At 44.0% G+C, this 13,291-nt stretch overlaps 2 protein-coding genes across 2 annotated transcripts; both read left to right on the top strand.

Annotated features, from left to right (window-relative positions):
• LOC120675489 (vacuolar protein sorting-associated protein 25-like) lies at positions 1-2,502 on the top strand. The gene is made up of 7 exons (XM_039956693.1): positions 1-274; positions 452-544; positions 1,176-1,315; positions 1,589-1,642; positions 1,775-1,863; positions 1,980-2,049; positions 2,267-2,502. Exons 2-7 carry the CDS (start codon positions 486-488, stop codon positions 2,386-2,388), a joined length of 534 nt encoding a protein of 177 aa, XP_039812627.1. The 5' UTR covers positions 1-274; positions 452-485; the 3' UTR covers positions 2,389-2,502.
• An 847-nt stretch (positions 2,503-3,349) lies between these two features.
• Positions 3,350-7,434, top strand: LOC120673124 (ubiquitin-conjugating enzyme E2 5A). Its single transcript, XM_039953821.1, has 5 exons — positions 3,350-3,674; positions 3,793-3,881; positions 5,905-6,032; positions 6,825-6,929; positions 7,056-7,434. The coding sequence occupies exons 2-5, from the start codon at positions 3,812-3,814 to the stop codon at positions 7,194-7,196; spliced, it is 444 nt and encodes a 147-aa protein (XP_039809755.1). The 5' UTR covers positions 3,350-3,674; positions 3,793-3,811; the 3' UTR covers positions 7,197-7,434.
• The last annotated feature ends 5,857 nt before the right edge of the window (positions 7,435-13,291 follow it).

The following is a 13,291-nucleotide window of genomic DNA, read 5'->3' as shown; positions in this document are numbered from 1 at the left end:
GGGATGTTCCTAACAACGTCTCGGCTTCAGTTCGACCTCGGCTGGGGATGTTCCAGCTTGAGGTGGCAGGCTCGCTCGAGCTCGGCTGATTGACAGCCCTACCGCTCAGGGGCTCCGCACCTCAGGTTCATATCCTTTCCCTTCTCTCGGACTCTCTCCTCCCTGGGATCCCCTCCTCCGTTGCTCTTCCTTCCCTAGCGGCGGCGACTGGAGAGCGGCGGTGCCATTTGTCACGTCTTCGTCCAGCCCTTCGCCGGCGACGAGCATCCTCCAGGTATGCCCGCTCCTTCTCTTTCCTTCTGCTGTGCGAGATGGATGGAGCACCCCAAACCCTAACAAAACTATTTGTATTCGGATCTGAATCCAGTTATAATATATTACCTACTGGAGTAACTTCGATATCGTTTGCTAAAATTATCGATGTCCTATGCTGGGTTCGCCCCTGCTGCAGCACCTGGTTTTCAGAGCGAGCGCAAGGAGCGGTGATGCAGAGGCTGGGGGATTTCAGGCTGCCTCCCTTCTTCAACTACCCGCCTTACTTCACGTAATCCCTCCTCGCTCTCGCTCTGTCAGCCGCCTTTTGCTCTCTTCCAAACTCTCCTGTGAAATACAAACACTAGGCCTTCCCTTTGCGTGCTGTCAGCAAGAATTGCCACAAAATGTTCCTGTTGTCTTCAAACATGCAGACTGCAGGAGGAACAGATGACTGAATTGGTGATGGCTGTAGTCGTAATTAGAGAGTTTTCTGGGCGAAAAGTTCAATAAAAGTTTGTGCTCCTAGTGTCCAAGTACAATGCTTGTTTAATTGAATGGAACAACTAGATGGTGCTCCTTTTCTGTCTCTGTGGAGTTTCCGGTTTAGGAAATTCACCATCCATCCGATTCATGTAGATGAATTGCTAGTTTACCATTATGATTTCCGGATCATATTCCCAACGTTTAATGGCCTGCAATTTCATTTTCGTTGTACCGAGATACTTCTTCCATATTTCAACAGGCTCTCTGAGATCCAACGATGCATTACAGCAATTCCTCGCTTTGTTCATTATTACAATTACATTTTCATTCTCTTCATATCTCGCTAAGGAAAACTCCACTTGAGCTTGTTTCAACTGCAATCTCAATACCAGAACTGAGAACTATACCACTATGCTAACCTAACATATTACCCTCAGTTTGCAGCCTGTGCGCGAAACTCGGGAAAAGCAAGTCCAGTTATGGAAAGATCTGATACTTGATTACTGTAGAAGTCAAAAGATACATACAATATCCCTGGAAGAAGATTTCCCCTTGTTCTCCAATCCAAAGATCGAGAGTAATATACATTCATATTAATCCTAGTTTTAACATATTGTTTCCTGCAAGTTCAGAGAAAGCATGCTTTACTATTAGAGCATTTGTTAGTTCACTGTATATTTGTTCCTATCAATCTGGCATGATGATAATTTACACATAATACCTATCACGAATCATTTTGTACATACCGTACTGGTCTACACACATTAAGTGATCCACCATTCTATATTACTATATTTTTTGCACACTTGTTTAGTCATTCCACTGCATTTACAGGTATTTTGTAATGCAGGATCTCTTAGCCATGAAGCAAAGGAAGTGTTCCTTGCAGCTCTTGTTAGTGAAGGTTCATTCTATAAACATCAATACTAATTTTAGTTACTTTATTAGTAGGTTATGGTAAATATGTGCAGTGTGGTGTCATTTTGGTTTGACAATCAGGCATCAGCATCTTTTTAAATTTGTGCTGAAACTGCAGGTCGTGCGGAGTGGATGGACAAAGGTCACAAGAAATGCCTCATTCTTTGGCTAAGAATACAGGATTGGGCCAATTTGATATTAAATTTTGTAAGACTTCTTTTTTGTATTCAACATATTTCCTAAGGAGCTATCAGCTTATCTATTTATGACATAGGGCAATTTATTCGTTGCAGCTTGATATTCTATTTGCCTTGTGCTTGTAGGTAAAGGATAATGGATTGGAAGTAATGACCGTTGAAGAAATACGCTCTGGAATCGATACTCGTGGAACTGGTAAGTTTGAAAAACTCTGAAGTGGTCTATTTATGTCACTCCAACATAACCATGACTCGCTTGACAACAACTAGCAGTGAAAGCACTACCGTGGCCAGATATTTTGCTTTATTTATACTCAAATTGCTGGTGGTACTTCACGAGGAATAAAGCAAGCATGTCTCATAATCCAATTGCTTTATTTATACTCTGTTTTGATTTGTGGGATCTGTTACAGAACTCGAGGGAATCAATCGTGGTGTTCTCATGCGGGCTCTGCGGCAATTGGAACAGAAAGGCAAAGCAGCTATCTTCAAAGGCACTTCGGCCGACGACGAAGGCGTGAAGTTTTCTGTGTAAATTTCTTTGTGATCCTCAAACTGGCAGGCAAATAAAACTGACCGATCAGTAGTGTCTTTGAACATGACCTGAAAAATCACATCGTTGTTGAGTAGCGGTATTTTTTTTTCTGCATGTTCTTCAGCGTTGCGATTGCTAAACTACCCTAATCCCTCTTTTCCTGGTTTGCTGTGGTGAAATTTGAAAAAAAAAACTTATTAAACGTCTGCCTAGTGGCATTCTGATAAGACAAAGTTGAACTGCTCATTCCTCTTGTGCTGATGCCGTAGAGCTGATCCTGATGTGACAATGCTGGGTTAGCGCAGGAACTCGAGAACCTTCCTAGAACTCAGCTGTTGATCACCCAGTTCACAGTAAAGGCCGTGTTTGGTTATTTTCACGCACGTTTTCTGAGAAAAGAATCTCGCATGCATGGAGTACTAAATGTAGTCTATTTACAAAACCTTTTCAGGGATGGGTGTAACTTTTCGAGACGAATCTAATGACGGTAATTAGATGATGATTTGTTACAGTGATGCTACAGTAACCATTATCTAATCACGCGGTCAAATGCCTCATTAGATTCGTCTCGCGATTTACACGGGGGTTGTGGAGGTGGTTTAGTAATTAGACTTTATTTGGTACTCTAAATTAGTGGTCAATTGTGCTACAGTAATTCCATGGTTTCTAACAAACACGGCCAAAATGACGAAACCACCAGCAGCCGTCCGGGCTTAAACTGGGACCCACATACCACATCCTCCACATCCACTCGAGCGTTTTCTCACGCAAGAATTGGATTCCGCCGCCCGGCCACTGACAGGTAGACCACGCGGAATCAGCAGCAAGCTGTCCCAGTCACCGGAATCTGGGGGCGCAGCAGCATCTTGCATCCCCATCCATCCGTCGATTTATTTATTACTTTATCGTTGTTCAGAAAAAAGAGTATAAGTCTCCGATCATGAGGAGCAGCCAGCGGCTGACATGAAATGAACGGGGGTTAGTGGATGGCAATTGGCATTTGATTTGATCCCGGCCGCTTTCACTGATCAGCCAGCCATGGCATCGCATCGCCATTTGCCACTAAAGTAAGGAAGGCCCCAGGAAAGGGGCGATGTGGTTTGATGAAGCTGAATAAACAAAGCCAGCACGCAAACCAGTAGCGTTCAGAGGACGCTCATTTACATAAATACCCTCCGTCCTGGTTCCTTCCCCCAGCTCCAAACTCCATTATTGGTTGATCCTTGAGAAGAGAGGAGGAAGAGAGGCAGAAGCAAAGGAGAGACAGCAGTTCTTCAGCTAGGCAGGTTTGTTTCTCTTCCCCCCTCAATTCGCGGGTCATCTCTGCTGGTATGATGTAGGGCTAGCTTTTGATGACAACTACTTGGTAGGAGTAATTTCTTTGATCTTGCTTGCTGGATATAGGAGGGCAAAGAGAGGGGAGATGGCGTCGAAGAGGATTCAGAAAGAGCTCAAGGATCTGCAGAAGGACCCTCCCACCTCGTGCAGTGCAGGTCCTATCGCCTTCTTTCTCGCTTCCTCATCTGTTGATTTTGCATTTTTTAGCCATACCCTTGTGTAGGTGTCAGATTTTTTGCACATGCTTATGAACAGCTTCTTGTTCACACGCTTGCCTCCTTTAGTAGAACTGTAACAATGGATTTCTGACAAAACGAACCTGAGAAGTAATCACCCTTTTGGTCACAAGGAAATGAGTTGGTTCCATTTTCATTTTTAGGCACCAAATGGTCGTTGACAATCTGCAGGGGGTGGCCTTTACTTTGCGTTGTGCAAACTTGTCTTATGTTTAAGGAATTTGATTAATATGATTGAAATTGTGCCACAAACTTAGTTTGTTCAGGGGTTATGGTCTTTGGCAATCTGAAAAGAATGGGATTAAATTAAAGCATTTAGAGTTATGCCACACTTCCTTTAAGTTTCCAGGAATATTTTTTTTCCCAAAACTTGCTGAAGATCCTTGTAAGGCCAATCTCAGTGAGAGTGTTATAGGAGTGTCATGGACATTAAATTTGCTAACATGTACCAATAGTATGAGGAGAGGAGTGTCATGAAATGTGAGAGGACTCCACTGGCACAGTTCTCAAGTTTCCAGTCTTAGTAACTGTGTCGATGACACTCCCACTGAGACTGGCCTAATGTGTTTTCCCGGCTTGCCAAAAGCCTTTAATGAAATTCAGGAGGGGGGCACTCCCCCCCCCCCACCCCCCACCCCCCACCGTAAAAAAAAGTTATGCTACACACATAGTTTTTTTTTCTGCCCCCAAGCATTTAGAGTTATGCCACATACTTAGTTTTTTCTGCCCCCAAAACAATAGAAGATGATTTATCAAATTATCTGATTTCTTTGCTGAGTAACTGATGTGAGGATTAGTTAGAAACAGAAATATCGATGGTAATACAGTTGTGCTTCACCTTGAAGAATATCTACCGTGCAAGCAAGGCATGCTATCTAGTACATACTTTTACTTTTACCTTGAATGTGCTGCTTACTAGAGTATAACAAGCTTTACATGGCATAATAATCAAAACAGACTGTATATCAAAAAACATTTTTCTGGTTTGACACTTAATAATGCAATGTATAACGATCAAATTGGCAGTCTCTGTTAAAATCGATCAGTAGTAACTATTTATGGATCTTTATTTTGTTTTGAATAATTTATAGCATATCTGAGTATTTCAACTAGCTACACCCATGCTCTTTAATAATGATAACTTGTCAGTTATTAGTATAAAAATGCTTTAGGGGAAAGGTTATAAAGCAGCAATATATCTTTTTGTGGAACCTAAGTTCTTCTGCTCTGCTCAAGGGATCAGGAGACATCCTCTAGTTTATTTTCAAAAGATGTAGTGTACCAATATTTCAGTTGATAACTTGATGTCTCCGTTACACTAGTTTGTTGGCATGTGAAAATCAGGGCATTAATATATCCAGAAGAACCACATGTCAATTTATTCACTATGGTGTGTTATTTTCTTTTGATTGTACTGTTGATCTTGGTGATGCTGCTTATGCACATGACACCACTGTTTTTTTTTTGCAATGGGAAACTTTATTAATTTCAAGAAAGATACATCGAGTGATACATCATGACACCACTGTACATGACAATAAATTATGGTTTTAGAGTGTGTATAGATCACAATAGGAATTGTGATGATATGTGTACATCTCATTAGGTGTTCACGTGAAGTAATAAGCTATTGAGCTTTATTAGAGGAGGAAACTGTCCTTGCAATTGCTTTCTTGCAAAGAATAGACTCCAGTCTGAACTAAAAACTAAGTCCTGGTAACACAAATATTTTTTTCATCTTTCTTTGTGCTATTTGGTTTTACCTTGTTTGAAGCTCTTTTAGTTGTCTTGTAAGTTCTATTCCCTGTCAAAATCTGTTGATCTAAACCGTATATATGCCCGTCAGATAAGACATTTCAATGCTGTGTATAACCTAGAATTTTGTTCACTCAAAAGTCACATCAAATACCTAGTTGGTGACGACAAAAATCATATTTGACAGGTCCTGTGGGTGAGGATATGTTCCACTGGCAGGCAACAATAATGGGTCCATCTGATAGCCCATATTCTGGTGGAGTTTTCCTAGTTACAATCCATTTCCCTCCTGATTATCCTTTCAAACCACCAAAGGTATGGTAACTGATTAAGAATTTGAGCAATATTGTATCAATCCTTTGTTTCTGTTCATTTTGTATGGCTATCATTTTTGCACTTGTATTATGTAAAAATAAGGATATGCATACGCTCATTTCACATCCCAGGAGCATGAATCTGGTTTATATGCACTTGAAAATCTACGGTGATGTACAAGTTGTTTTCCCCTAAAGAACCTTTTGAAGGGGTTGAGAGTTTATTGGTTTATAGTTTTGGAATTTCTGTCGGTGTGCTGCTTTCATTTTTCTAGATTTGGGCCATGAACTAAGAACACTTGCTGAAACACTGAATTTAAGGAAGAACTCTAAGAAAGTAAGAATCAAAGCTGTCCCATGTAAATTTGTTTGCAGTGGTAAATACATGGGGCATAATGGGCTATGAGCTGATTTTTGTAAGTATCATAAGCTAATGTTCGGATTGATTCTTATACATCAACTATCAAGTTGTGATATGACAAGAAGAGATGCACAGAGTTATTTTTATAGTTTTGGAATTTCTTTCAGTGTGCTGCTTTCATTTTCCTAGATTTGGGCCATGAACCAAGAATGCTTCTGCAGTTGCCGATGTGCCCTTTCTAATCTAAATTATCCATCTAGTTATTGCGACGGAACAAGTCCTTATGGTTTGCGGTTCTAACCATTCATGTGCAAGCTTGAAAATTTCCAAGTCCAGGAATTCATGCACCATGTAGAATATCCATGCAACTTTAAAATCCAAAGTCCACGGTTCCAAAGCATGTGGCCTTGATCTATGCTATGTACTGTGCAGGTGGCTTTTCGCACCAAGGTGTTCCATCCGAACATTAACAGCAATGGAAGCATCTGCCTTGACATCCTCAAGGACCAGTGGAGTCCCGCGCTCACTATATCCAAGGTTGGTGATACTCGTGTCTAGCAGTCATTGTCTTTCCATAGCCTGACCTTCCTACAAACACCCGCGTTTTTTTTTCTTCTGAATTCTGATAAATTCAAACTTAACCGGTCTTGTGTTGGGTTCCAGGTGTTGCTGTCCATCTGCTCCCTGCTGACGGATCCAAACCCCGACGACCCTCTTGTCCCCGAGATCGCGCACATGTACAAGACGGACCGGCACAAGTACGAGAACACCGCGAGGACCTGGACCCAGAGGTACGCCATGTAGAGGACTGGGTCACCAGAGCCGGCGCTGCTCCGCTTGTATTGCGTCGCACTGTCGCTGGACCTGGGCGTGTCTCCTTTGCGTTCGATCTTGTGCTGTATGATGAATCAAAATGGGTTTGCAGTGTGGTGCCGAATGTTGTATTGTGTCACTCCGAAGCAGTAATTCTGAATGTTTAGAAACGAAACTGGTGTTTGGAAGTGTTTTTCGTTGGATCATGTTGCCAATCGCCATGCGACAAGTCAATGTGTTTGGGTTCTTCTTCCCTTCACCATGTGTTGGAGCCTTGGAGGAGAAGGCGACACGGGAGTTCCATATTTTACTGCGTGGCATACAACATTGGATTTGTGAAATGTCATGGGAAAATAAACAACATTTTTTTCTTTTCAGGGCATGCAAAAATGAAACAACGTTCGTAAATACGAATGGACAGGCAACAGCTCGTGAAGGCCAAGGAAATAGGAATGGAGCTACTCCGCGGGCCGGACGTGGGCTCGTCTGTAACAAACAAAACTTTTTGTCCCAAGCGAGTTGGAGTAGGCTAGAAATGAAACCCAAAAGACACAAAGATCATGGTTCAGGCACGTTGATAGCTAGTCTCCAAGCGCTCCTATCCAAAGCTAGCTCCTCAAAGATATCTCAATCTTGTCTCTCTTAATCGACTCGTCTCAAGTCAGCTTAGGTCTACCTCTACCCCTCTTTACTTTAATTACTTGAGACGAGTCGGTTACTAAAGATAGATAATATGTGGGCCGTCTGTAACTAAAGATAGATAATATGTGGGCCGCAACTAAAGGCCCATAATTTAGGACGACGATTTTCACATCGGCTTGTGAGCGGGATTTGGCCCTGTCATCGAGTGGGATTTGGCCGGAGGCGGCGGCCGGCGTGTTCGCCGGCGGCGCCGCGGCGGTGACTGGCGGCCGCGGCAAAGCCGCCAAACGGCAAGGGCGGCGCTCCGGATCCTGCCCCGGATCTCTTGAGCCCCGTGTCTCGGCTCCTGTGCCAGAAAGATGGTGTGTGTGTTTTTTTTAAATCCCGACTCCCGTTCTACAGTACTCATGTATCCCGCGTTTGCAGATTTTTACCCACATATTCGATCGTATCTTATCCTTGGGAAATTCAAAATACCGTCTACTAGTATTGGTTTAATTTATCTCGGCAGTAAAACCAGTACGCGAACGTTCACTAAGACAGCAGGTCTGTTTCCGATGCATGTCCCTTCTTTTTTTTACTTCATTTTGTTGATCTGTCTGATGAATAACTGATGGATTTCGGACATCATCATAAACAGCTTTACTCCTACTCCCTCTGTCTTGAAATGTAAGTCATTTTGGTTTGTCCTAAGTCAAACTATTTCAAAGTTGACCAAACTTATAGAAAAAAATAATAACATTTTGAATGTCAAATGAGAATAATTAGATCCACAATGAAACATACTATCTTAATTTACATATTTAATGTGTTAGATGTTAGTATTCTTTTCTATAAATTTGGTCAAATTTAAACTACTTTGACTTAGGACAAAGTAAAATGACTTATATTTCAGGACGGAGGGAGTAGATGTTATTGCCTCCTTACATCAGTACTCTCTAAGATACTTTACAAATGATGAAGTAACGAAGATGACGCACACAATAAAGTACAAAATGAGGGAGTATAGTAGGTATGTTGAATGGGTGAAAAAGGTGAACAGCCTCACGCAACAGTGCATTCCAGTAGCAGGTTGGCATGTGCAACGTACCATGATTATGATTTTTGACGGGTCCTTTTTTAGATATAATTCAATAATATCTGCTGCCCGTTGAGCATGGTGCGCAGCACTGTGTATGAAAACATCACGGGCGCAGAGTGCATATGGATGATGCATATACATGCCGTAACATGTCCACGTAAAGTAATCAATTGCAGAAATTTTGCAGGAACTGAAACTAAGCCTAGTTGTGCATATAAGGGTTCGGTTTTGTTCAGCGCTGTTTGATTTCACTTTGTTCGAACTCTAATAGTTGTCTTGTAATCTACGTTTCTTGTCAACTCAATTAGCACAAGGATGTAGCTCTGGATTTTCTTCAACTCATATCAATACCCGTTTGGCAGGTCGTACGGGTGAAACCATGTTCCATTGGCACTTGGCAGGCAACTCTGTTTGGCACATCTTACAGCCCATAATGCTGGTAAAATCTGACGTCGATATTGACTTTCCTGGTGATAATCCTTTCAAACCACCAAAAGGTGATTAAGAATTTGTTGGATGATCTGTCAGTCCATTGATTCAATGCATTTTTCCTCTGCTACACACATAACTCTGCATGCACAGCTCATCTGTATGCAAGTATGAGGGATAGCAAGAGTAGATTCAGAAGTATGCCATGATTGTTGCAGTTAACTGTGATGCTGTTCAGTTGTGTCATCTGATGGATATAGTGATTCTGAATGTTGCAGTTAACTGTGGTGCTGTTCAGGAGGGTTCGGATGTTTTCATTTGATGTTGCCATTCATGATTCATGTAAAGGAAAAACAATACACGAGTACTTGTTGGGCACTCACATTGCTCATTGTGCCCTTCTCCTTTGCAGCTCTTCGGCCCTCCTGTTCAGTGGCAGAGCCAACCCCAAAACCTAGGGGGCTTCTTTCACTTTCTCTCTCTTCTTCTTTCTCCTTTTCCCTCTCTCTTCCTCCTCCTTCCTCTTTACTCCATTGGAGTTCCTGGGGGTAGGGGGGCTTGAGCCCCAGCCCCCTGCCCCCACGCTGGCTCTGCCCCTGCTCCTATTAAGATCTTAAAACTTCCACAGCTTGAGTGTCTATTCTGCTTTGTTCGTCTGTCCCTTCGGGAGCCACAAACTCCTCCAACACCAGCAGAAACGTTGGTCGTAAGCAACGGCAGGCACGGTCCTGAGTTTTTGGGGGCCTGGGGCGAAATTTATAATAGGGGCCCTTTAATAATAATAGTAGTAGTAATAAAAATAAATAATAATATATGAAAAAATAGTACCACTAAACACTTAAATTGTATAAAAATATTAATATCACACAATCTATATGTAGATGTGAAGCCAGTGACGATAATATCAATATAGTTTCATCCAATATTTTGCATAAAATTGCCAAACCATTTAACCTTTCTTGAGAAGTTGCAGATCTCAGATAATTCCTCGTTAGCTTCGACTTAGAAAATGTTCTTTTCAGCCGATGCTACAGCCACAGTAAATAGGATATGATAAGCAATAGAAATATTAGGATAGCAGTCCACTTCTCTAACATGCTCAAAAATCTCCGCGGCATCCATTGCTTGTATTAGTTTTAGTAAAGTTATCAAGAGCTCCTCTATGTGTTTCAATAAATGCATCCGTTTGTGTCGTGGTGCTGCAAACCACAGCCGGGTGGCGGAAGGCACCCGCCCTAGCCCAGAGGGTGTGTACTCGGGGGTTAGCTAGTCTTAGATCAATCTTCCTCAAGAACACGATGAACACAGCAGGATTTAGAGTGGTTCGGGCCGCCGGAGCGTAATACCCTACGTCCACTGTGTGTTGTATTGCCTTCCCACGAGAGTGAGAAGTTCGCTAGAGCTTGAGTCTGGATTGTGGAGATGATGTGTGAACCTCCTGTGTTCTAGCGGGCGTGCTCTCCCTTTTATATGTCCAAGGGGAGCACGTACACTGAGCGGGGCCCCGACATGTGGACCCGGCGATGTATTATAAACTACACTTTGGCCTTCAATGGCTCAGATCCGGAGATCTTGTCGTCGGCTTCTGTGCGTAGCTTCTGACCAGGGATGGTCTTGAGTTGTCCTGTCAGAGTAGAGTCTAGCCTTTGCAGTCGCGCGTCGAGGTCACGATGAAGCGCCGAACTACTGACTCAGTCCACTGTAGCAGCGTGCACTGTTGCTTCAGTCAGTAGCTGGTCATCATGACTCGTCGCTCATGCGCGCAGCGCTGAGTCTTTAATGCTTGTCTCGGTATCTGGCGATCCACAGTGTGGACTGACAAAAGCTGCCCCGTGCCCAGAGGCAGCAGATCCCGCCTCAACCACTCGCACTTAATGCGGGTGGGTGAGGGAGCTTCCAGCGGAAGGCTGGCGCCCGCGCCCGCGTCTGCGTGACACGTGGCGGCTCCGGACCCCACCCGAGCAGCTTGCTGAGCCGAGAGCTCACGGGGGTCCGGGTAGGCACGTGGAGGTCCCGGACCTGCCTGCGGGAGTCCGGATGGCACGTGGAGGTCCCGGACCCGCCTGCGGGGGTCCGGGTCCGCGGCCATAGGTGCTGAGCATTTCCACCTCTGGGACACGTGGTGACACCGGACCCGTCCCCAAACGGGAAGCGGGTCCGGCACCGTTGGTCCGGTGAGATGGAGTCGGAACCCAGGAGTCCGGCTGCTCAGCTCCTTAGGGCGTAGTTACGGATAACTACGCGAGTCTTGGCACAGTAGGAGTGGGTACCCCAGTTGTAGGGTACCGACAGTTTGTTTTCTCTTCTTTCTTTATAACACTACCGAATGAATATTTTTTAGATAACATGATATTACTTTTTATGCTGAAATTAAAAATAAATAAGTTACTCCTGAATGTCAATAATTTAGGACAAAACGGGAAGTCATGAACACTAATGCCTCCATAAATATAACCATTCTCCAAAATGTAACATGAATATATGTCAGATGAATATGGCTTGCCGGCTGGATTCCCGTCACCGTCAGGCGTCGCCTCGACCGGCCGACCGCCGGCTGTTGCGTCTGCGATTTGCCTACCGTCGTCCGTTGCGTCTACGACTTCCTGCCGTAGGCCGTTGGCCTCGGGCCTCGGCAGTCACCGCCCCGCGTAGAACTGCGGAAGCCGGAAGTCGGAAGCCGGAAGATCGGACGCCGCAAGCGCATGAGCGCAGAGCAAAAGGAAACGATTGATTGGAATTCTAAACAGTGATTGCACCTAAACCTAATACGTACACCTGGGGTGGGGCCCCTGGAAATGGGGGGCCCGGGGCGGCCCTCTCGCCCCCCTCCAGGGCCGGGCCTGAGCAACGGCGTGTGGCTCGCCTGATTCGCAGTCGTACGCACTCGTCTGACGACTAATATTTCTTCCGGCGTTAGAGCATCGAATCCAATCAATCGATTAGCGTACTATGATGCGAGGGTTGGTTCAAAACGCCAAAGCTGTGTTTACAAGGGCCGTGTTTAGTTCCGTTGCAAAAAAAAATTCAAAGGAATCTACTAATTTAAAGTACCAAATGAAGTCTATTTACAAAACTTTTTTACAAATGGGTTGTAAATCGCGAGACGAATTTAATGATGCTAATTAATCCATAATTAATCAATAATTAGCGGATTGTTACTATAGCATCACTATTGCAAATCATGGATTAAGTAGGCTCATTAGATTCGTCTCACGACAGTCCATCTATAGTCCATCTATGCAAAAAGTTTTATAAATAAATTTCATTTAGTACTCCAAGCATGTGTCGAAATATTCGATGTGATGTTTTTTTTTTGCGTTTACGGGGTTTACGGGGTCGGATCTAAACAGGACCAAGAAAGTAGTAGGTCAGGTTACCCGCATGCCTTCAACTGTAAAATCCAGGCCAGGAATGTGGCCGGGGCGAAAGGCCGGGCGAACCGCCCGGCCCGGTAGCGTCGCGCTCCCAGCAGGTCCTGAGTTCGAATCTCATCAGAAACGAATTTCAAGCTGCTGGGAGAAAAAAAAAACACCCCCTCGTTGTGCTCGCCGCAAGGCTTGGCCCTCTCGGGCATGGGCCAGGGTTCGGGGGGTTTCTCTATCCGGTTAGCCGGTTAGGCTTCCTCTTAATGAAAAAACGGTGAGGCTTCCTCTTAATGAAAAAACGGTGGGGTCCGTTTCACACCCCGGGCAGAGTTTTAGGGCCTGTTTAGTTCCCAAAAATTTTCGTGTGCTACAGTAACTTAGAATGTTTGACCACTAATTAGGAGTATTAAATATGGATAACCGATAAAACCCATTCCACAACCCCCGGCAAAATCGCGAGACGAATCTATGCCGTGCTACGGTAATCGATCTCTAATAACGGATTAATTAGGCTTAATAGATTCGTCTCGCGATTTCCCGCCCATCCGTGTAATTAGATTTATAATTAG

The sequence above is a fragment of the Panicum virgatum genome, chromosome 5N (genome assembly GCF_016808335.1).
Source record: "Panicum virgatum strain AP13 chromosome 5N, P.virgatum_v5, whole genome shotgun sequence".
Lineage (NCBI taxonomy): Eukaryota > Viridiplantae > Streptophyta > Magnoliopsida > Poales > Poaceae > Panicum > Panicum virgatum.
Note: the sequence above shows the minus strand (reverse complement) of the source record. Positions and strands in the feature narration are given on the sequence as shown.

Bases quoted from the DNA above. Each gene is read 5' to 3' on its own strand.
- LOC120675489 (XM_039956693.1), top strand. From the start codon at position 486: ATGCAGAGGCTGGGGGATTTCAGGCTGCCTCCCTTCTTCAACTACCCG. The intron at 1,643-1,774 runs GTTCATTCTATA...CTGAAACTGCAG, and splicing joins TGCAGCTCTTGTTAGTGAAG to GTCGTGCGGAGTGGATGGAC. The intron at 2,050-2,266 runs GTAAGTTTGAAA...GATCTGTTACAG, and splicing joins AATCGATACTCGTGGAACTG to AACTCGAGGGAATCAATCGT.
- LOC120673124 (XM_039953821.1), top strand. From the start codon at position 3,812: ATGGCGTCGAAGAGGATTCAGAAAGAGCTCAAGGATCTGCAGAAGGAC. The intron at 3,882-5,904 runs GTCCTATCGCCT...CATATTTGACAG, and splicing joins TCCCACCTCGTGCAGTGCAG to GTCCTGTGGGTGAGGATATG. The intron at 6,033-6,824 runs GTATGGTAACTG...TGTACTGTGCAG, and splicing joins ATCCTTTCAAACCACCAAAG to GTGGCTTTTCGCACCAAGGT.